Source organism: Mastacembelus armatus, chromosome 7 (assembly GCF_900324485.2).
Source record: "Mastacembelus armatus chromosome 7, fMasArm1.2, whole genome shotgun sequence".
Classification (NCBI taxonomy): domain Eukaryota; kingdom Metazoa; phylum Chordata; class Actinopteri; order Synbranchiformes; family Mastacembelidae; genus Mastacembelus; species Mastacembelus armatus.
In genome coordinates this window covers 8964314-8988722 of record NC_046639.1, presented here as the reverse complement: position 1 = coordinate 8988722, position 24409 = coordinate 8964314, and the positions used below count along the sequence as shown (strand labels likewise).

At 42.4% G+C, this 24409-nt stretch overlaps 1 protein-coding gene across 1 annotated transcript in view; it reads right to left on the bottom strand.

Moving 5' to 3' along the window:
* plxna2 (plexin A2) overlaps positions 1-24409 on the bottom strand; it is a 154902-nt gene that overhangs the window by 51129 nt on the left and 79364 nt on the right. Inside the window, exons 5-10 of the mRNA XM_026333736.1 lie at positions 18077-18177; positions 8798-8921; positions 5848-6001; positions 3562-3658; positions 1575-1689; positions 218-418 (exon numbers count right to left, since the gene is read on the bottom strand). Coding sequence (XP_026189521.1) covers positions 218-418; positions 1575-1689; positions 3562-3658; positions 5848-6001; positions 8798-8921; positions 18077-18177 — 792 coding nt within the window. The remainder of the gene's footprint in view (positions 1-217; positions 419-1574; positions 1690-3561; positions 3659-5847; positions 6002-8797; positions 8922-18076; positions 18178-24409) is intronic.

Genomic DNA, 24409 nt, shown 5'->3' with positions numbered 1-24409 from the left:
ACATGCATACACAAACACACAAACACTGTGTCAAAATGGTATAACACTCATTCTCTACAGATAGTAATCACCAAAGAACCAAAGTATACTCTTTCAGTATATATTGTATGTACAATGTGTACTCATATAATTATTATCTACATGCACGCACACACAAATCATGCATCACCAGTTACACCTAACTGAGCACAATCTGGGCAAGCATCACTCAACATACCGAGCTGTTCTGGCACTGCACACTGGAGCTGTTGAAGCGGAGGGCGGTGACTCTGTGGCAGACGCCCTGAATGTGGAGGACACACTCGTAGCCTCTCTGGCCAGACTGGGGCTGTGGCAGGTTCCTGGCCTTAAGGGTGATAGGCTTCACCTCTCCCGCTGGGATCAGGATCTCCTCAGAGCGCACTAACTGGGGACAGTCCTGGAGGCAGCAAGCACAGGGCAGAGAGCATGCGTTAATGCCGACAAAGCTAACAAAATACAAATGCAAATACTCTTTTTTGTTCTTAGGTCACTGGCAAAATGAGAGCAACCACAGCTTCACATGACAGTGATGAATAGGAAGGATAGTACAAAGTATGGTTAGTGCAGTTGTGGAAGTGGAAATTTAAGTCTGAGCTCATATCTGAGTGTTGAACAACTAATTATCAGAATTTGTATTTTGAAAATGCTGTAACTGCCAAAGACTCAGCGGTTTATAGCACAAGGCAGGAATTTAGAGCTTCATTCTGTTAGCAATATTTGCAACAAGACAAGCATCATCACAGCATCATACACTAAAGCTCTGGTCTTGATTGTGGTCTTTAGCCTTTTACATGCATAAATCGTGAGTCCTTTTAGACCTTCTGGTACAGTTCTATCTTGCATTATCTTACTGAAACAACTGCCACTGGTGCTTATAAAGACAGACAGACTTGTCTTTTTTATTTTGTTTTTACTTATAATACTAATACCTAAGTAATAAAGCTGTGTGTGAGTTCCACACAAAATGTTGTATGAACTGAAAGACTGTGGGAGTGATGCTAATAGTTTGATGCCAGTAGATCCATATGTGATGAAACATAACACCCAAAGCAGCAGTTAACACAGTTTGTTGTCCGTTAGTATAAGTTAATGGGTTTAGAGAAGTTAAAAAACGTACGTTTGCATAGCCGGATACCTACTGTACAGGCATATTTCAAGCAGCATGTATCTACCACACATGATTGATTTGGTCAGAGTGATCCTATGTCATTGTTAACACGTGCTAAGCTCAGTCACTCCAGAGATAATGGAGTGTTAATTGCTACTGCAGAGAACAAGAACTCTAAATGAAAAATGCCAATTTAGAAACAGAAGAGCTTAGATGGCTGTCTTTCTGAAGACATGCCCTGAGGCAGACACAGAGCTGGAACACAGAGCACGAGGCAGGCAAGAAAACAGAGAGGAGGATTGTGCAGGAGAGATGGGAAAAGAAAGGGGAAGAAAGTGGGAAAGATGGGGAGAGAAAGAGAAAGTTGTACTAGCAAGTTTGCTCGCAGCATGTGTGGGGTGTGTGTATGCTTGTGTATGTGTGTGTGTGTGTGTGTTCCACCGACCTCGGAAACGTTCACTCGTCCCTCCTGGAAGGAACAGCTGGAGGGGTCATGGGTACACAAGTTGCGGTATTTGCACCAGTGGCAGCGGAAGGCACTGTTCACACATGACAGACACCTGCACAGACACACAAACACACACACACACTGAGTGAGAGAGTGGGGGAAAAGCAGTAGAGTCGAGGAGGGGCACTGAGTTTGCCAAAGTGCAAAAGTGCCACAGAGGAAATGAGTTCAGATCCCAAGTGGGCACCTGCTGTTGTTGTGCCCTTGTGGTTGGCACAGTACCTAATAGCTACTAGGCCAAATCCTCCATGCATATATTTTCTATGGCTTTATATTAATAATCCGTGTCATGGGTAAATGGGAGGCTGCATATTAACCCTCATAACCAGAATCAGAGGGTGAAAGAGAGACATAGTGGAGGAACTTTGAGTAATGAGGACAAATAAGACATTGGCACAGCTTGATCCTGCAATTACCATTAGCCCTGCATTGTTGGAATGTCGCTGTAATTACCAGCTGTTAGGTATGTGTGTTTTGCATGTACAATATGTAAGTGTGTTTCTGTGTATGTGTCACTATAAGGGCACATACCAAAGAAATATACAGATCCTTTGATTTCAGGTAAATACTTTTACCAAAGTAAAAGTACTTAGGTATTATCATTAGTCGGTTATTTTAACTAATACAAATGAACTTTCAAACACTGTGTACAGAAAGAGACAAGCAAATGCAGTGATCACACGACAAACTGAGGCTACAAGACACAATATTCTCTGTATACTGCCATACCAAAGACATACACAACAACATACACCTTTAACTGACTGTGATGACATTTACTACACTACATATTCATGAACCATTGTTCGTAGAGTGTATTGTAGTCGCACTTGGCTCTCGCTCCCTATTTCTCTCACTGAAATAAGGTTGAGCTATGAATATTTGCTTATTGTGAAATATTCATTGGTGCAAAAGCATGGGAGGGTTCTCTGGCAAGCACACAAATTCAGGAGAATAGGACTGATTCACCTTCAAATAGTGTGCATAATATGTGTGTAACAGCAAAAGAAAGAGAGAGATGAGCTGGCGTTGAAGCATGCGGGGGAGAGAGTATATGCCCTTTTCAAATGTACAGATCCTTCATTGTGCGTTCCACTATGTGTGTGGCTTTGTGTGCATGTATGTTTGCTGTAGTTGATTAAGTGAGCTGATGTGAGAGCTAACTAATTAACTTTCTGTGCTATTCAGACAGGATTCTCAGACAGCAGACAGCCATGTGAAGCTATAGGGCAGTGTGTGTGTGCGTGTGTGTGTGTGGGGAGGGGACGTGTGTCTCTGTGTCAGAGAGACTGATGGAGAGAGAGATGCAAAAAACATTGCTTGCTTTTTTGTCTGGCAAAGAAAACAGCAGCTACAACATTCTGTTTTAATGTCAGGGGGATAGTGAAAGGATAATATGCTACGAGCGACTGCTGCACCTCTGCTAGTGCCACTGCTGTGATATCCTTACTATCATGCTCTCCATTGATTGATACTCCCTAGTCATCAAGGCCTTTGGATCTCACACAAACAGAATCTGCCACAGTGGAATGAAGCAAGCAATTGCAAAGACATTATGAACAGACCTCCAATCCAGGGCTTAAATTCAACATCACTCAATCAGGCAGAGACATGGTATGAAAATTGGCATGAAATACCTTCCTGTTAGGCAGAAAAAAGTGTGTTTTATACTGCAGCATGTTTGAGAAGAAGGCTGCATTAACACAACACAGAAACTTCCTGTTACGGTGTTCAGGGAGCAGCCAGCGATCAGATTACATTAGTCTTTACAGGGGATATTTTTAGGGGACATGGGCCGCCTAAGGTTACGGACAAATAGTAACTAATTCCCAGAGCATTGATCCAGTGGTTTTGTGCAGCAGGCCTGAGGTGTTGTTTTTGTAAAAGAAGAGAGAATGAATGGGCTGGAGCGAGAGATACTCACAGTTGGTGGATGCTGCAGTTGTAAAACTTGACCTCTGTGCTGATAAGCATCTGACCTGTCTCCTTAGAATTGAGCCTTAGCTCAACACCTGACCAGTCTGAAAGAGAGGAGACATTAATTGCAGTACAGTGCAGTCACTCTACTTTCACTTTACATTTCTTGACATAGCTAATATATTATTGTCATTAGTTTAAATTCAGCAGGGATGCTGGTGAGCTTTTCATGTTGGCAAGTGTACAAGATGTTTAGAAAGGTAGCATTTACTGCATGATATTGAATACATGCAATTATATTAAAAAGAACACAGCATACTGTATGTGTGCAATGACCAAATTTAGTTTCCTTGCATTTTGCTGAACAGACTGTGCTTCTGTTCTCCGTAAAAACAGCCTCTTATATCTCCCCAGGGGAATACAAACTACATAAATGAATGTGTGTGCGTGTGTGTGTGCGTATGTGTAGTACAGAATCCAAATTTCAGATGACATTCAGTGTGTAGGAGGCTTGCATGACCCACCATGGCCCACTCTCTCTCTAGCACCTGTTGGGAATCAGGCTCTGTTTCACACATGTCTGTACAGGCTCAAAGCTGGCTTTTACCACTGCATATTCGTCTCACAGGATCCAGCAAAACAAAATGGTACAAAGTTTCTGTCCAAACAAAGCTTCCTCTAGAATTTCACTTTTCCTCAGTGGTGAAGAGTGTCAGCTTTTTTTTATTTTTAAGCCCAGCCTAGCATCCTCAGATTTATCCTAACCTCTCCCCTCCTTCTGCTTCTTTGGTCTTGTTTTAATTTCCTCACCCTCTTCTATTTCCCTTTATTTTCCACATTTAGTGTCTCATCTTGTCTCGTCTCGTCTCGTCTCGTCTCGTCTCCTCTCCTCTCCTCTCCTCTCCTCTCCTCTCCTCTCCTCTCCTCTCCTCTCCTCACCTCTCCTCTCCTCTCCTCACCTCTCCTCTCCTCTCCTCTCCTCTCCTCTCCTCTGGCCATCACGGTTGTACGATCAAAGGTGATGTGCAACAGACTGAGGTTTGCTAGGGGGCAGGAGATGGAGGAAGATAGTGGCAAAGTCAGTAGGAAGTGGCTTCAGGGGAATATATGTGGGGAAAATGGAGGTATAAACAGCTGGGAGAGGCAATGAAAGAGGGGGAGCTGGTCAAGAGGGGGGAGGGAGAGGGAAACACAGGATGGATGGATAGCTAGATGGATGGAGGAAGGGCTTAGGGGAGATTGGCTGACATTTACCTGGGGGAGAACATTCATATTAGTGCCTGATGTGGCACTCCCCAAGGGAGCTCTGGGCAAACAGGGCTGTCATTTACTCAGAGGAGGATTACCAAACCCCCAAAACACACACTGATTTCCACACACTGCACATAATATATTATTCAAGGTATTTGGTTTTGTCACCCTGCAGCCAGCTTGGCTTGCAAACAACAGGTATTTATTGTCCAACAACAGGTGTTAGTATTCATAATGATATATATTTTCCCAAATAAATGAATGACATAGTGACTGTGATATATTTATGGAAATATGCAGAAGAAATTCCTGAAAGGTCATGAGATTTCTATGAATAGTGCATTAAAGTTGATTATCGTGTTTTTATTCTTGGACCTGAAGGTTAGCTTGGGCAGTGTTTGTATCTGTTCTACCAACTACAAATCTAAATCTAATGTGGAGTTAATAAGCTGAGTTGAAACTGGCAGATTGGACATTCTGACCACTGCTGAAATACTATACAATTAATTAATTTAGATTTATTTTAATTATTTATATTGTTTTTTTTTTTGTTTGTTTGTTTTCATCAGGGATCATGTTTTCTCAGAGGCAAACAGCAGATCATCTCCACATCTCCATCCCCTGTCTGATTGAACCTGCATGTTAACCCATCCACTATTAGCTCAATCTGAGGGCTGTAATGTGGTGAGCTGCAGTTCAGCCACAGGCCGGGGGACCTCAGTCTGATCCTCCATCAGTTCTAATGGGGCTTGGCCTTGTGTGTAGCACACTTCACAGGCAGACAACTGATCCTGTATCAGTGGGAGCTTGTTTTGTAGCCAGTGACTGCTTAAATTAGGAGTGTGAAATCAATAAAGATGTTTCTGAGTGTGCATGAGCAGTTAGCTCAGAGTGGGAGGGCTACTGGTGGCACTGTTTAGAGTAAGGGTTTCATCTAACTGCCACCCAGCCTAGCCCGATCTACCACACACTAACTAGAAAACAGTTCATCAGTATTCGCTGAATGGGCTGTAGTATGTGTAGATCTTTTAGATATAGCTACCTTGGTCTGTGGGGATGAGGGGGACGTCCTTTGCAGCAGGAGACACACAGAGTATCTGGTTGCCATTGACCTGTCCCTCCACTTCTGTCAGGTTGCCAAAGGAGCAGGTGATGCCCGCTGAAAGGTCTGGAACATCACTCACCTTCACCAGCAGCTGCAGAAGGGGTCAGAAAGATAACAATATTTTTATGTGACAAAGTTTGTTATACAGAGTAGTTTGAATATAGCTCAACATGAGCAGTGGGGTTAACAATGTGTCAAACTGTCTTGCAATGATCAAGAGAAAACCAAATCCAAATATGATAATAGAACAGGTTGATGTATGATGCCTAAGCAAGTGTATTTTTGCAAAAGAAATTGGGAACATTATTATGCAACCCTAACAGACATTAGAATATATACTTTGGTAATGATAGGCTGTAAAAATAGTGAAAAACATGGTGGCTTGTATGCAGCAGTGTAATAAACTCCAACGAGAATGAAAAAAGAACAGACTGCTGCTGGCAAAGCTGTCTGTCGACATTGCCAAGAAATGTTGCTGTGTTTTAAAAATGTTATTTCCACCAACAATGAAAATAAGGCTGCAATTATATTTGAATCTTTGTTTGAGTGTAGAAGATGTAGGTACAGTAGTGACTTAGCCAGGGGTAAAGATAAAAAGATGAACAAAAGGAGATTTAAAAATGGCCACTTGGCAAAATCTATTTGTTGTTTGCCCTTTTCTTTAAAATTCACAAGGACACACAAACACACGAAACAAAAGAAAAAAAATCTGCACACAAACCCATGCAATGACATCCACTACATATACAATATACTACACACGGATGCACATAGAGGCGTTTGAAGTCATTCTCCAGAGAGCACTGACAGTGGGGCTGGAGCACTCAGCTGCTCAACCTAAAAATAAATATATTCTGAGCACAGGGTGTGTGATCTGGCTATCCAGCCAAGAGAGGCAGCCTGGATAATTATCACCATGGCATTTCACAGCCTTGTTCCATTAGCTGTTATTTTTGGGCCATACCGTTTGAAGTTTCTCTTTGTTTTATCTGCCTCACACTAAACACTGTGGGGCTACTGGGACAGACGAGGCAGCTGAGCAGCTTAACTGTAGGCCTTTCAAGAGATGCTGACTGTTTCAATAGCTGACTACACTGCCTCCCTCGTTAGCTGGCTTACTCTGGTACTCATTGAGAAGATGGATGATTCCTTTTTTTCTGCTAAGGACCTCTTGTCTTCCTGTATTTTACTTTCACCATGTTTGTGCTGCTTCACTCTGAGGTGTGTCAGAGAGATCCTTGATTACAGCAATCACAGCAATCAATGTCTTTTGTTCAATGTAGAATCCCCTGAGTAACCTCTCTCATTAATTAGCTCTCATCGTTCTGCCAAGCTACCATATACAGATAAACACTCAAAATCTGCTCATACACAAACACACACACACACACACAGAGGAAACGAGGCTGCTACAGAAAGTGAGCTTGTCTCTGAGTGTTAAGCCTTTGCTCTTTTTTTATTCTCCTGTTGTCCCTGATGATGACGGTGGTGGGTGTTTTCACAGCTTGGCAGAAACAACAAGCCTAATTGGTGGCAGAGTTTTAATAAAGGTAATTTGATTGTTTTCTCTGTATTTCTGTTTCTCCCAGTGCCCATGTGAAGAGGCTGTGTTGTCATGGAGATAGCTGTCTGCCTCGGTGGAATTTGTGAACTGTGTGAATTTGTGAGTGTTTTTGTGGATGGTTTGATGAGATGACCCTGTTGCTGGTATGGCAGACAAAGAAAAAAAAAACATAACTGCTAACTTGTCTGATAAGCTGCTGTTTGTAAACTAGACAACAGGGCGAGGTCTACTGAGGGAAAAGTTACAACAAAGGCAGGATCACTATCAGACACATTTGTCAGATTTTTAACCAATAAAATTCAAGGTATCAGTTGAGATATCAGTGGCACCTCAACTTTATGCTATTACTGTAGATCTTCTTGTCTATAGAATATGTGATGACTGATATCGGTTGTTCATGTGCAAAGCTTTGTTAGATCAAGCTGCCAAAATATTACTGTACATTTGAAAAACTGTGGCATCTCCTCTCAGAAATATTAACATTTTAGTGCAAAATCTTGTTGTGAGCAATTTGCATGAAAGCAAACATAGAGAGAGAATAAAAGTGCACTACTGATGAGACAAAAGCAGCAGTGAGGCTCACAAAGTAAAACTAAACAGTAACTCAGCTACAAACAAGACAGACACATTCCCTTGCGGCAAAAAAATCGTGCATGACTCATCAGTATATGATGTAAGTGCAGTTTGTTAAATAACATCAACAAAATGCCACTAAGCAGTTGGTGTGAAAGCAGACATTTCTAAATGTGACATGTCCAAATCTAAGCAAATCACACTGGACCAATTGAAAAAGTAAGTTCTCTTCTGTGTTTTGGATAAACTGGTCCTTTGACAGTGTGTATATTTAAAAAGACAAAGTGTGTGTCCACGTGCGTACATGTGCAGCATTCACCAAACCTTGGACAGGCATGGCCTTTCACTGATGCTCTATCTGCCTGTTTTTGCTCAGTCCATGTGGAAATACCACACTGTACTCAGCTGCACTCGGACAACTTTAACACCTACACAACCACCCACACAAATATGTCTTGGCACACATATTGACTGCTCTGTACCAAGTGAGCATATGCATGCTGAAACGCCCACGTAGAGCTCTTCTGAACCTTCCCATCTAATGTTTATTCATCATCCACAATCAAGACTAGGCAAACTGCTATGTGGGATCTTTTTAAATGTTCTGCCTCTGTACGTGGGTAGGGAGTATGTAGATGGGAGCTAATTTTTCATGATGATGTGTGCAGGTTGTGGTTGAGATAGCAGGTGTTTGGCATTTCGTGTATGTGTGTACTGTGTATAGGAAAGTGTGCGTATGTGTAAACTTACAGGTATGCTGGGTTCTGATACTGCAATGCTGTCTGGGTAAACAGTTGCCTTCACACATTGATTGAGAGAAGCGGCAAAACGATACGGCTCATCCGCGCGTTCACACCGGTTCCTCTGAGAGCAACTGTATGGAAAGAGGAAGGGACAGAGATAGAAATTGGTTACTGATAGTTGTTTTTCAGTTGGAAGTTATATCAAAATGGAAAGGCGAGTCTATCACACCTATTACAGCACTGAAAAAACTAAAGGTGACATGTCATAATAGTAAAAACAAAGTAACTCCATGGATGAGTAAATTACAGGACAAAGTATTGCTGCCAATGATATAGTATATTTCACTTACAGTAAAAAGTAGAGGAAAGTTATGAAAACAATGAAGCAATAATAATAATAGTGATAGAAATTAATGCTGATGTTAGAAAAAATGTTGCAATGAGAACCTTAGGTGACAATTTAAGTTAGGGATAAGTAAGACAAATTGCCATGTTGTGACAGAAATAAAATCCCTAACCAACAGCAGTGTGGCACCTTGAAATGACCTCACTTTTGTCTACAGAATACATGATAGGTATGATTGAATATATTTTACAGGAATGGACATTTAAATAGCATGGTTGATTATCCTTTCTGCTACTAAACATTGTATGGACACATTATAATTGATTGAAATGTACGTCATACAAACTTTGACATACCTTGCGCAATAATCTAGGACATGTGGCTTGAATAGTTTTCTAAACTAGCAGATCATGGCCTGCAGAAAGTTATGCATTCCCATTAAACCACAGAAAACACTGGTAGAACAACAGCCTCCAATGGGTCATTCATTACATTACAATACTAACATAAGATACAAAGCCACGGCAGTAAGAACTACACATCTAAATTATACCTTTCACTCACTGCATAACTTTGGAGACGTAACTAGTGCAAATTATATGCCGTTGAGTCATAAGAAACCTTAATGGTCAGACAGTGTATCAAGTACCACACTACGCCCCCACAAACCACCACATCCCTCATTAAAACTCAGCCGCCTCCTCCTTCTTATTAAAACTGTGTGTTCCCTCCACCCCATTACACCAAAGGCTCTCTATCCTCATCCAACCCAGCAGTCTAAGTGCCTGGCTAACTGGCTGTCTGGTCACAGAAGCTCTAATTGGACTCGATGGGTCAGACGCTGTCCATGGTGCTGATGTGCCACTACAAGCCCTGTCTATTCTCTCCTGGATGCTGACTGTGTGTGTGAGTGGTGTGTGTGGCAGGGTGTGTCAGAGCCCATGTCATTCTTCTTAACCACATACTCTCACACATACTGACTTTAAACTACATCTTTATCCACAGCCCCGTCTGCAATTATGTTGTCAGAAGTTCAAGCCATATCCAGCAGACTTACATGAACAGGCACTCCAAGGTTTGCACACATACATACAGACACACACACACACACACACACACTCACAATGACACAACAGGCACACACACTGACAAACACTTATATGCACAGTAGTCCCTGGGGATTTTAGACAGCAGGGAGGTGTAGAATTAGTGTAGTAGTCCGAATCTACCACCGGGAAAGGTAGGTGGGTGGGGTGGTGGGCAGGATGCCACGTGGAAATTTTCACCAAAATGATTAACTGGTTTCCCTCTTCAACACTTTGGGAACTGTATTTTCACATTTTTAAACACTGTTCGTATTGTTAGTGCCGATATGAATTCATTGGCCTTTACATTTTAATCATTTGACTCCACCACTACGGCATCTGCCACATTTCTCTCTCTTTCACCATGTGGATGTCCACATTTCCCTTTTGTACTCACATTTTTCCTAGGCAAGATGTTACTTGGTCTGCAATTTGGCACTTCTTTTACAACCACAATGGCAGTAGAAAATGACACTTATAGTAATGTGCTTTCAGGTGTGGATTATGGGACGATGTTTCATAAATGTCTCTAGCTATATTGGTGCAGATGCAAAAACCTATGCAGTTAAAAACCCCTGCATTGATTTGATTTTCCTCTGTTTTTTTTTTTTTTTTTGGTGGGGCGAAGTAAGATGTGAGTGCAGCAAGCAGGTGACGCAGCGGGGGTGGAAGGGGTGCAGGATGGCTGCTGTTGCCATGGTTTCAGGCGATGGCCATTATCTCTGTGTAGTTAGAAGCTGACCCCTTGCCTCTCTCATTAGCTGAAGTACATGCCACTGAGTGTTGACTAGAATCCTCATATTCCCCCTCTCCTGTACACCCCTGTTCCTCCTGTCTGCCCTGTCACTCAGTAGCATCACTCACATCCGTAAAGGGCTCCCTTACACAAAGAAACAAGGTGTTAGAGGAAGTAAAATGCATATTGCATTTCACACACATACAAACAAACAGGCATGAACATAGATGCAGACATGCCTCGGCATATATGCGCTGATTTACAGTACAAATGCTTGCCCGACTCCTGTAATAAGCAGCTCATAGTTGTTTTCCCTTTAGTGTAGGCAGTCAGACTGGGCATTAGGCTCTCAAAGCTCTGTCCATGGTGCTGAAATGCCTACTTCTATGATTACTCCTCTCTGACAACTCCACTGCAAGGCATGGATGCAATTGTAGGTGGTCACATTTCATGTAGTCATTTACGATGAGTGAGAAAACAAAAAACCATACACATAAAAAAGCAAGGGAGAGCATACTATTTTGCCCTGTCGTAGTGTTTGTGGTCAGCACTGTTGGAGCTCTGAGAAACAAAGCAAGGCAACTGACACAATATATGTAATCTAATTCAGTAACCTGGGCCTAATGTACAGAATAATTTGTAGTGTTGTGCGGCTGCAAAACCCTTTCTACAATGTGGGACGGTTAGGGTAACAAGGGCTAGATTTGGGCTAGATCACCAATGACTTCTTCTATATTATATTACTACTATATTACTTCTATATTCTATAGCTCTACACAGGCAATTACACAGTCGCCTCTGCTGTGCCAAGCTTTGAGAGACATCCAAACATAGGAATACACACACCCATTCACATATACAGGCTCAAACAAGATACAAGATGATACAAGCACAAATGTGCACCCCAAAACACGCATCTACAGAAGCATGTACTCACGCATAAAGTCCCTTGAACTTAATCCTTCAGACATTTATGCACACCTTTACATGCAAGCATGCACACACACACACTGGTATTTCTATCTTTGTGAGGACACTTAACACTTATAGACACAAAGTGCATTCCCTAGACCCTAACCCTAAACAAATGAATAAAGTGAGGACCAGAAAAATGTCCTCACTTTGATAGAAATATGCTCAAAATAATGGATAGAAGAAGAAAGATATAAGAACAAATACACACACACACACACACACACACACACATACACACACATAGTGGCCTTGACAGCAGAGCTGGAAAAACAGGCAACAGGGAAAGATTTCTGTTCTTCTCTCCCTCCTCCCCTTCCCTTAGCACATCTAAGGACTTCAGACTTCAGTCAAAGTGTGAAGGCCTGTCTGATTACAGCTCTGGCTGTGAGCACCGTGTTTAAAAACAGGAGGAGAGAACAGAGAGGGAGCCATTTTAAAATCACCTTCCATCCCTCACTAGAACCAGACCATCACAAATGCCAGACACAAAAAGGAAAATGAGAGGAGAGCAGAGATACTTTGTTAGCACAGTACCCAAGTTGGATGAGAGATCAAGATGAAAAGGGGTAGGGTGAGAAGACCCTATGAAGACATATGTACAAGATGAACTATATGTATATTGAATATTATTGTTCCTATCATTCCTATTATTATTATACTGATAGTGTTTACAAAGTTTTATTGCCAGGAAGGGACAACTCATTATGTTAAAAAAATCAGTGGTATGATTTGATTTAGTTCAGTAGGACCCTAGTCTCAGTACTTTGCATTACTAGAGAAGCAAGTTAATTTAAACATGTATGAAGACTGACTGCACTGGGATTTTGATTCCCCAACATGAAAAGAGGAATCATGAGGTGAGTAGAGGTGTGTCGGGCTGTGCTGCGGTGGGCTGCCAACACACACAAGCACACACACACGCACACGCACGCACGCACGCACGCACGCACGCACGCACGCACGCACGCACGCACGCACACACACACACACACACACACACACACACACACACACACACACACACACACACACACATATACACACTGCCTCCTTCATTCAGTGCTTTATCCTCATATTGAGTGATTCAGGGCATCCCTAAAGTGTGCAAATATCCATTTAAATGCAGACCAGAGAAGGTACAGAGGGAAGTGGAGGAGAAATAAAAAAGAAAAAAGAACAGTTTTCAATCTCAAATCATCACAGAAATGGTAAACACCATCCCAAGTTGCTGTGTGGACTTGGGCTGACATGTGGGAGGCATAGTGTGAAACCCCAAGTTTACATCAGGGGTCAAACCAAGCACCATAACTTGTATTCTGTCTCCCGTGGTGATAATGTCACTGCAGGAATGCCCCCACAGGACATAGCGCACAGCATGGCCACAATCCATTCACTTCATCTTCTCATAGACCCAAAAGCTATTGTAGTGTAAACACAAAGTGGAAAACACACAACCAGGCACATGACAACATACACATACAGTATGGTTAATGCAAATCCAGTGAGTTCACCACTGTTAAAGATGTTGGGTGGAAAGGAGAAAGAGGGTGAAGATAAAATGTGAAAAAATGAGAGCATTGCTCAGTGTTCTGCATCACGATAGTTTACTTGTGTGGGCTGAGCAGAAAGAAAAAGAAAAAAGAAAAAAAATGGCAGTGCAGGGATGGAAGCATCTCAAAAAGGAAATACATGAGGAAAGAAGGAATACAGACAATTAGCATTTTATGATCATCAACTGTATTATATGTCGCCTGCTCACTCATACTGTACATAATGGTGCAGTATCAGCCATCATGAATTCAACCTATTCTAGCTCTATGTAATAGGCGTCTGTGGAAATATTGATAGAGTTGGATGTTTGTGATCAATATCTCATTAGTCACAATTGGGAAGATGGATGCAGCTTCCCTCTGACTGCTAACTATGGCTGTAGCTGATGAGTCGGCCATTAGACACACAGTCTGACATCTACAATGGGTTGAGGCAGCTAAACCATTGCTAGGCTATTTGTTGTTGCCATTAGTAAATTAGAGGAGATTTTATGGTCAGTGGTTCACGTCATCTATAGTGCAGTAATGAGCAAGCCACATAAATAAAGAAGAAAGTTGTAGTTATTAAATATGACTTATGTGTCAGGATTTTATTTTTTTCAGATAATTGGCAAGTAGTTGATTTTGACACATGCATCTCCCTACAGCAACAGAACTATTTCCTCTCTTAAATTCCTCCCTCCTTTCTCAAAAATCCTGGCCACAATCCTAAATAAGACCGCTCTAATAAAGAACTGGCTGTGTTCCAGACTTCCTGTTGACAAAGTTTAGACATAAAATGAGCTCCAACCAGGACACCGAACAAATCGTTTTACAGTATTTAAGCTCATGACACCGGTTTATGAAAGGCAGACAGCTGTGCCATTCTGGCCGCTGTGTGGGTTGTTTCTGGAAAAGATCTTAGCAGTTCAGTCACATGCAGACTGACAATATCCGGGGACAATACAATATCACAGTGTAGTACTGATGTGTTATTCTGTGCAGAGCGGTGTTCAAATGCTGATTCACTCTCTGCTGGGGCCAACTACACCAATGGCCCTTAACTGTCATCCACACAACTAACACTGATCCTGACACACTGAACAGGATTTCCTATGCACATATTACATAACTACAACATATCTTCAGTGCACTATTCCTGTTAAATTGTAAAGTTTACAATAAATATTACTGCTTAAGGAAACTCATTGCAATAGTTAACTGCTGACCTTGGCACTGGATCACTTGTCCAACCTCAGCTCTTGGACAGAAGTCAGACTGGCGACTAATCCTGACAGATCTCAACAAAACCACTCATCCTCTCCAGGAATGTGGGAGTGAGCTGAGAGGATGGAGGGAGAACACAAGGACATGGTACATTCTAGGTTGGAAAAGCCTCTTTTGGGCATGATTAGACAGCTAACAACGACGAGATACAGGCTATGAGAGAGAAAGAGAGGGAAAGCATCACAATAACTCCATGTTTTTGGATTGTGGTCAGACGAAGGTTGAACTACCCTTTCACAGGACTGTGACTGAAGAGCGCTTGAGATGATGAGCCCCCTTTGAGCTGCAATCAAAATGCTGCTTGGTTTTGTGGGCCGATGAATGCACAGCATCAAACACTCTCTCCCTCTCTCATTCTCTTCCCCTCATTCTTACCCCCCCCCCCTTTTTTCCACCTCTCCTTCTTCATGCATTCAGTGGATGCCTAGCAGCTGCTGGTAATTAAAGGACTTTAGAGTCTCACACAATGCTGAATCACATGAAGAAGAAAGAAAGTAGAAAGACAGGGAAGACAGAGACACCACTCCTGGCCAGCTCACTGCCTCATTCTACCTCTCTCACATTCTCTCTCTTTCTCCTCATCATCACAAACTAAGCTAATGTCCTTCTGTGTTCCTAATTAGCCACCTCAGAATGCTGCACTTCAATGAACATACAGAGACAAACATAAAGAAAAAGGGGAGGTGGACACAATGTTTGGAGGAGAGAGAGAAAAAAAGGATGGATATTGCAGATGGCAGCTGCATAAGAAGGGAGGGGGGTGATCAAAGCGCGGGGTGTTTATATGTGGCAAGCCAACCGTCTCTGGAGTGTGGAGGAGCTGATTCCAGAGGGGAGAGTGTCTAGATGGGAGACAGCGTGATAGTGAGCTGCGCTGAGCTGAGAGGAGATGAGATGAGTGGCATAGCTTAGATGCCAGCTTTACTGTGAGGGGAGTGAGGGAGATACAAGCAAACATGGGAAAGGGGGAAAGATAATTTTATAAAATCAACAATGGCTTAGGGTTGGATGATAGAGAAATGGAGGGAAAAGGGGGCAGAAAGAAGCAGCAGTGATCACAGCTGTGGATGGCACCATGGCTGGCAAGAAATTTAATTTTGGGTGTGTGGGATGAAGGGAGCTCTTCACCAGAAGGGTGCAGCTGTTTTTCTCCAGCAGCATTTGTCAGATACTTCCTTCTACCCTTGGTTATAATGTACATTCATACAGGCTTCACGATAACTATCACCTTAAACCACCAACTCATGTCACCTATTCAGGGTTTTAGTGTATCTTTTACTTTGTTGTGTCATTAGTGGTGTTACCATTAAAACCAACATCTCCAAACTTCCTGGTAAATAAGTGTCAACAATCTTGTAAGTAGGTGAAGAGGATCGGACAAGATTACATCATTAATTTGTGCGTGTAGCTTTGATATATCATCGCATTTCATTGTAGCTTCCTACGTACTGTAAGATGCCTGTATGTATACCTTGCTGTGTTTTTATCAGCTGCTATGGTGATAGAGACGGGAATGACATGCAACAAGGGTCACTGTCTGGATTTGAACCAGGTCTCATTGCACTGCAGCTGATTTTATACATTATTTAGGGGATTTGCATGAATGGCAGCAGGGGAGCAGGCATGGAAGATATGTCTACAGCAGCATCAGCTCAATCAGACTTTTCCAACTTAGCCAAGGGTAGAAAGGTTTGCAATATTTCAGTGTTTTATTAAGTGCTATGTCAGAGTTTCTTACACTCCCACTGAAAATACACACAGCAGTGTATAGAAAACATAAGTAGCAGCAAGGAGAGCTAACTGTTCTGCCCACTGACTTCTTATCCTTTCTGCGTTAACTCAGCCAGAGCTGACAGGGGTCCTGCCATACTCAGTGCAGGGTCAGGACAGAGAAAGGGAGATTAGGATTGGGGACAGGTGGCATGAGGGTCTTTGGCATTGGGAGAACAGATGGCTGATCTGACGTGAATCAGGGCACTGACCTTTTCTTTCCACAGTACAGGTTCACACAAGTGTTTGTACAAGTACACAAAAATCACACGTTCATGCACTCACACATATACTCAAGTAAGTATCTACACACAAGCAGCTGTTTCCTCCTCACAGCTGCTCTTGTCATAACTGCTCCAAAACCCATTTCAACTTGCTGTAGATTCAATTTCCTACCAACCTGAATTATTCCATTCCCTACCACACCTACACAAAAGTATATGATTAACAGCCTAGCACGGAGGCTAATGTTGTGGTAAATGATCCCTGTGTGAAGGCATGCAGACTGCAGAGAATACAGAGGTCTCGCCAGCCCCTCCTGTACCTCCACAGGCACATGCTGAATTACCTTGTCGCTAGGCAATTATTTGCCCTGTCCCAGCTTTGGAGTGATGTAAATTACTTTAAGTGCACTTTGCAGGGGCCCCGATCACGATAATGATGATTGCGGCAGTGCTCTGACACACACAAATATTCAGCTATATCTTTAAAGAGAGGGTCTGCATTTAGGAGGGGCTGCAAGTGGGGAATTCAGGGATGCAGCAGCTAAGAAAGACTTCAGACTGATGACAGAATGTGTCATCAGAAAGACAGAGAGGCAGAACAGAATGTTTTCCTGCTTTTTTATATTGTGCCATATTCATCCATCATTTTTATCTGAATACGGTCACTTCATTTCAGTTTACAGATGAATGAACTCATACTAAAAATATTATAAACATATATGTTTTTTCAAGCCTTTTGTTTGTTTTTTTCTCCTGTCTGGCTTGTTAGAAGTAAGCTGCAGTAAGTGTTCAGCTCCAGCAGGTGTCACTCATGGTTTCTAAGCTTATTCTTGTGGCAGCTGCTATTACAGTGGGAGGTAAATATTTCCTAACTTGCACAGAACATACACAACAAATAAGGTATTAGGCCATGTCCACTGAACACTTAAAGGCACAGTGAAATGACTATGATGTGACTGCTGGTCAAATAAAAAGCCTAAATGGTCTGTTCGCGTCTGTCTTTTCAAATGGCACAAGTCACCTGTCTCATTTCCTGTTAATATCAGGTCATGACAGAATAGGGCAGGAAGCACTATGACCGAAGCAAGTAGCTCTAAACCAACCCTACACCTCTGATGCATAAATGTCTATTTCCAGTCAGACTCTGTCTCCTCTCTCCAAACTCTATTTGAGCTTGAGATAACCCTTACAAAAAGTTAAAGCCTTGCCTGTCTATGTGCAATGAAAGTGAAGGCCATTTTGTGAGATGGATAGCAAAATCTGTATGCTAAGTATCTGTGAACTGGCAGGACATAAAATGTAAAATGATGGCTTAGGCCTTTAGAGATACTCACATATTATGCAGAACACACCAGCCACAGTGTGGGTCCCCAGAGCTCAGACACTCTCCACATGTCCCGTACTGCTCACATGACTCAATGGGAACTTGGGTGACCTGAAAGCACATGAAAGGGTCATTGGTGACTGTACAGCCTGAAGAATATCACAAAGAAAAAATCCAGTGTGTGTTTTTGTGTCTGTAAAGAAATGCTCATTCAGGAACACAGCAACAGAAAATACAACAGACAAAAACAACAACAAAAAAAAACAACTCTTTTTTTCATTGGCAGAATTGAACTGTCTGAAAAATATTACAATTTACAAATGATTTATCCCCTCCAGTATTAAAACAATGTTAATGTTTTATGTGGAACTGACTGATGTGCCTCAAACTATTTCAGTACACTATGTATGTTAACGTCTGACAGGACAACTGCACATGCAACTGTTGCCTTTATCTTAAGCCAAAGACACAGTGGTGAGCAGCTGGGATCAGTTGGCCAGAGAAAGCTGTTTCTTTGCCGTCAATGGGCTTTTGTCTGCACAAGGGCATCTGTCCACCTTTGAAGAGCCTTTATAAACACACCTACACACAGAGTAGCAGTGACTGATGTTTTTCTCAAGAGTGTGTTCAATTTATTACCAAAATGAAAAATGTGTCATGGAAAAATAATTATTTGGAATAACAGGGCACCTTTTTTCACCAATCTGTGTAGGTTAAACTTTAGGAGAAAAGTTTGACTGCAGTTTTACCTTTTGACCCAAAGCTTGCGTAAACTTTAGTTAATAAATAAGTAGCTGCAGGATACCTGTAAAACTAAAACACAATTGATAATGCTGCACTGTAAGTACCTTTTAATAATATGCTTGAATTGTGAATAAAACTGGTATTTTAAAAATGCTGAAAGCGTCAGTGAAATGCAAATGCAAAAACAATCCACACCCACAAGTTTACAGTCACCTCCACACAGGGTTTTGGGACTACAATCATTTGAATAAGAACAAATATGTACTTATGTGATTGACATTAAACTTACACAAATACAGGTTTTAGAATTTACATATTTGAACACCACACGAAGCAGCACAAAGTTAAAAGGCACACATCCTCTCAGCTCAATAACAGAGTGTGAGCCAGCAGAGTTGTGTAAACCAGGAATCAGACCTGTTTTCAGCTATTGCATAGCACACACTTATCCTTATGTCAGTTTCTCAATGTATACATCCGTGTGTGCAGAGCTTACCGTCTCTGTCTGTCAGACAAGGTCATGTTCGGCCACATGGCCCTCAGTCTGTTTGTGCAGCACAGAGCTCTTTACAATATGGAGGTCAGTGTGTTTATGTGTGCGTGCGTGTGTGTGTATGTGTGTGCATGTCTTTAAGCGTCCTATGGGGCTGTTCTGCTCACACTTGCATCTCACTGTGTCAACAAGAGTAAACACACACACACACTAACACCAACTGCAACACAACCACCACTGGCGCACAGTAGAAGAAAAGCATTGAAAAGGTGAGCATTCAGTCTCACACAGATTAATTTTCAGTCCTGTCTGTCTTTCAATTTCCTGGCAATTGCCTTGTTGGATAATGACAGCAACATTGTGCGGCCTGTTCAGCTCCAAACCTCAGCTCAGATCAATGTCTAATAAGTAGCTCCTCTGAAAAATGTGGGGGAGTGAATGAAGGGTGCAAATAACACCTTTTAAAGTGTTTTTTTCAAACCCTGTGCAAATCGCCCACAACTGGGTGATATTAATTGCTGTTAGCACCATGGGCTGGAATTAACTGTCAGCTAGGAAGAGATAACAGCTGGGTGTCCATCAACTGCTTTTCTTTATTAGAATGAGTCAATTAAAAAAAAAAAAACAGCTGAAAGAAAAATTTGTAACTCATCCCTGCTATTGCATGGCCTACAGGATGAAAAGTTGTAATTGGCTAAACTCACAGTTGCTGTGAAAACTGTGAGCAATATGTGTTCGACCCTATATATTTCTTCTTTGTTTTGTCTTTGCTCCTCAAAAGCACAAAAGCCCTCCACCTGTCTGCTTGGTCCTAAACCCTGTGGCAACAGAAAGACAGGCCCACAGGACAAAGAAAGCCATTGACACAGTAGGACGGTGACAGCCTCTGCACTGTGTGGCAGCTACACTATGGACATTTTCTGTTAGATTAACCCTCTGTCACCCCAACAAACTCTATTTGTGAGTGTGTCTCGGCTAGCTTCAGTACAAACAGGTGGCATGCTGTAATGAGCTGCAGACAGGGTCACATCAGCAGCAGAAGCTGCAACTGATGACAAACAAGCCCACCAGGAATGAGACTTGGCTGGGGAAACAGCAGCTCAGCCTGTGTATGTATCTTAAAGTCTCTGAATCCCTCTTAACCCAAAAAAGCCTTCAGATCCTTCCCAAAACATGTGCAAGGCTGGTGAAACTTTAGAGGATAACTTTCACAGAAAAGCAGCTCCATGAAAGGGTTACAGTGTGGAGACAGCTGTCAGCAGGGCGGAAAGTCAGGGTATGCCTTATGGAGTGGTATCTAAAACTGACAGACACAACCCACTGCCATTGATACACACAGGGAGAAAACAGCAAGAGAGTAATATGGAAAAGGGAGTGCAAGGTAAACAGCAAAGCAAAACCCCAATAACTAAAAAAGCACAGACAAAAGAGAAAATGTGGTGTATATGCTCTATGTGTGTGTGTGTCTGTGTTTGCATGTGCATGGATGTGTGCATGGACCAGTATGGGCCAGCAGTGGAGGTGAAGGGGGCAGGGGGAAGGAGAGTTGCAGGGGATCGCAGCAGCTGTTGCCCAGCACACGCTACAGTCACTCAACACAGCGGGGTTGCACAATGAAGCCCATTCTCCCACTGTGTGTGTGTGTGTGTGTGTGTGTGTTTGTGTCTACACATAAACAGCACCATAACGGATGTGCAGATTGTTGTTCCTGTGTTTTCAAGAAAAACAAAGAAGCGCTGCATGCCATTTGATTTCGCCTCCAACTTTCTCTGCTCTCTCTTTCCCAAGAACCACAGTCACAACCACAGCTGACCTGAGGTAGACTGAGCATTGTCAGGGAGAAGTACTGAGCCCCGGTTAAATGAATGCTAATAAAATTCCAGCTTAAGATGACCTTAGCAGGGGGTTATTCAACCAAAGAGGCTACAGTGGAGTCACATACTGCAGCAACCTGGTTGACTGACTGACAGCTGAGGGTTAAAACAACAGCTTCCACTCTTTCAAAGACTCATGCTGAATAGGCTTCAGTTTCCATTACTATTACCAAGCCTTCACCAATGCAGGAGTGTGATGTCTGTTACTGAAACCTATAGCTAGGAATTTAGGCTCCAGTATTGATACCCAGCGTCCAAACAACCACCGGGAAGACTTTTATGCAAAAGCACAAAATTCCTACAGTATCAAGAGCAGCTGTAGTATGAAAAGACCATTCTTTGTCACCTAACATGATGTTTGTGTAATAAAATCTTCTAAATTAAGCCTGGCTGCTGACATTTGGGGCCAGCAACAAGAAAACTTTCATTGGGTAACTTTTATAAATAATGTATTTTTGTTGCAATTGTCTCTCCAGAAAACAACTTTACCAAAAACACAAAAGTAGATAGAGACAGAGAGAGAGTTAAAGGTGTGGCAAATGCATGGCAGTCATAGAGCTTTGCTAGTATTTAAAAAAAAGCCAGATGATCAAATTCCCACTGTACATATTACCCACCTTTTTTATTGGTTAACATAGAGACAGAGACAGTATGCTCCTCATTTTTAATTTGAATTTGAGTGAAGATGAGAACAACAGAGGATATAGGTAGAGGTTTGGCTCCAGCACCCAAGAGAGCCTGACAATGTATAAGCATTAGAGAACACTGGGAACTCTTTCATCTGCTCCTCTATCTCCTTGGCTAAGAATGAATGGTGCTCCATTTCAGCTTCTCTGCCCTGCCACCTTGAGACCTGGCCATGCTCACTGCACCTCTGTGATGGATGGGGGCAAGGTACAGAGTAGAAAAAGAAAGACTGGAAAAAATGGGGACAGGACAGAGTTGCTCTGGGTTCTGATGAGACCTACTCTCCGTGGAGCCAGATGTGCCTCGCCATGCTGAGCATGAGAGAAAGCAACAGAAAGACAAAAAACCCATCGTCACAACTAATGCAGAGAAAGCTATTTTGCAGACTGTTGCCACGGCAACAGACTGGGCTCGGACCTTAGGAACACACCCACTGCTCAACTCCACAACCACCATGACTCCCTCCAACCTTCGAAACCCTGAGCAGCGTGCGGTAAACAGTTGACACCTCTGGGACTTCTTGCCACCTACACTATCTTTTAAACATGTATTAACACACACACACACACACACACACACACACACACACACACTGGCAGCTCACCTACACCCTATCCATTTTTAATGAGAGTTAGCCAGGCTACCACGTCACTGGAATGAGGCACATCGATCACAAACACAATACCCATTCTAACAGGAGAGCGAGAGAGAAAGCATGGGAGGGGTGTATTTGTGTGTGTGTGAGTGGGGCTAATGACAAAGGCACACAGGCAGAGCAAATTCTTGCTGCTGAATGAACGAAAACCAATGAAACCTCCAGGCCAATGGGTCTCAGAGTCCCACAGTGGACGTGCAGCCAATGTGTCCTGTTTCCAGGTTAACTGTACCAGGACGGCTGAGCCTTTTGCCTCACCAGCTACTCTTTGCTCTGCTAATCCCACTGAGGCTCTTCTTAAGGACAGCGGCCACACTGCCCTCATCCTCCTCCTCCTTCTGGTCGACTTTTCCTTAACTCACAAAATCTACACACTGCACTCTCTAAGATCCAAACAAATCTGCTCTGTAGTGTTGTGGCAAAGCCAGCTCATCCAGCTTGTCGACATATACCCACAAGACACAGCATTCTCTCACAATAACAAGAAAATGAAAAGAAACCTTACTCTACACTGAGAGCATGGCCATTTTTTTTTAATCCCCGATTTCAGTGAACTTGTTTTACAGGAACTGATTTTGGAAGGGACTTGAAAATGACTTGTTATGGCAGTGCTGCAGTATGTGACTGACTGAAGCCAGTCCAACCAAATCATGAATGTCCATCCTAAACCCAGGCTCGAGACTCACACTAATTACACCCAGCTTAAATAAGGACAGAAGAGGGGCATGTGTGTGGTTGTTGGGGGTTTCCCAATCCTCCATTGGCCCTAAACTGACTGTGCAAAGACATCACAATAGCTGGGAGCTTTGATGATAACATCCATGATCAAATGTGTCAAAATTATTAATTACAGCCACATGTGTACTCATACCAACTGTACATACAAATCTTTCTTATTATGGACATAAAAGCTATCTGTTGCTCTGCGCCATGTTAAAAGAAATTGCTTTCTGAATGCTTGTTTTTTTGTTTCTGTTAAACATCAGAGGGCTCCCTTAGAGATGTACAAATACACAATATTTGTTTTCTTTTAAACTATTACATGTATTAAAGAACTGTTTGCAGTACTAATGCAGTATAAGTTCTAAATAAATAGAAGTTAGGAGAATTCAGTGTGTTTTAGTGTTTTTTTTCTGAAGGTCAGACCCTTTTATATTGGCTGTTTTTTTTTAGAATAAAACAGAAGGGATAGAATTCAGACTAGATATTACTCACTGATTTTAAGTGGCTAAACCTGGGAGGGAGAACAGGCTGGGGCAAAATGAAATGATACAGCTTGCCTCATCTACAAACAGCCGTGAACCATACTCCAAAAATGATTTGGTGTGAAAATGAGAGCTTTTAACCTTTATTGTCAAAGCTAGCTCTCAGCCCACATTTTCTTTCTTTCTGTTTGTCTATTCATCCACTCAAAGACAAAAAGAACATACAATTGCGCACACACATCTATTTCACTTATTGAATTTGGTCCTAGATTTGGGTCAATTGATAACATCGAGACATGTATAATACCATAAGGCTGGGCTTAAAGGGTTTAAAAGGGAGGAAAGCTAGGTGCTAGTCAGATGGTGGAATTGCACTTCAAACACAGCAACCCATACAGGATAACTAGCCACTAGTTTGATTAAGCAGAACTAGTTTCCAAATTCAAAGAACATCGGTACCCATAACAACCCCACCTCAAGCCCATATTCAAGCTTTACCCCTCCCTGTATCGCCTCAGTCCTAAGCAAGCTTGGTCCCTGGCAGCTCATCAGAAGTAACAGACTGGTAGGCGACAAACTGCCAGGCAAGAGAGGAGGGGAGGAGCGGGTCAGGCGTATGCCTTTTGACCGCAGTTTGAACTCTGCAGCGAAAGCGGCCATTATGCATTAACGCTGACCCCGGGAC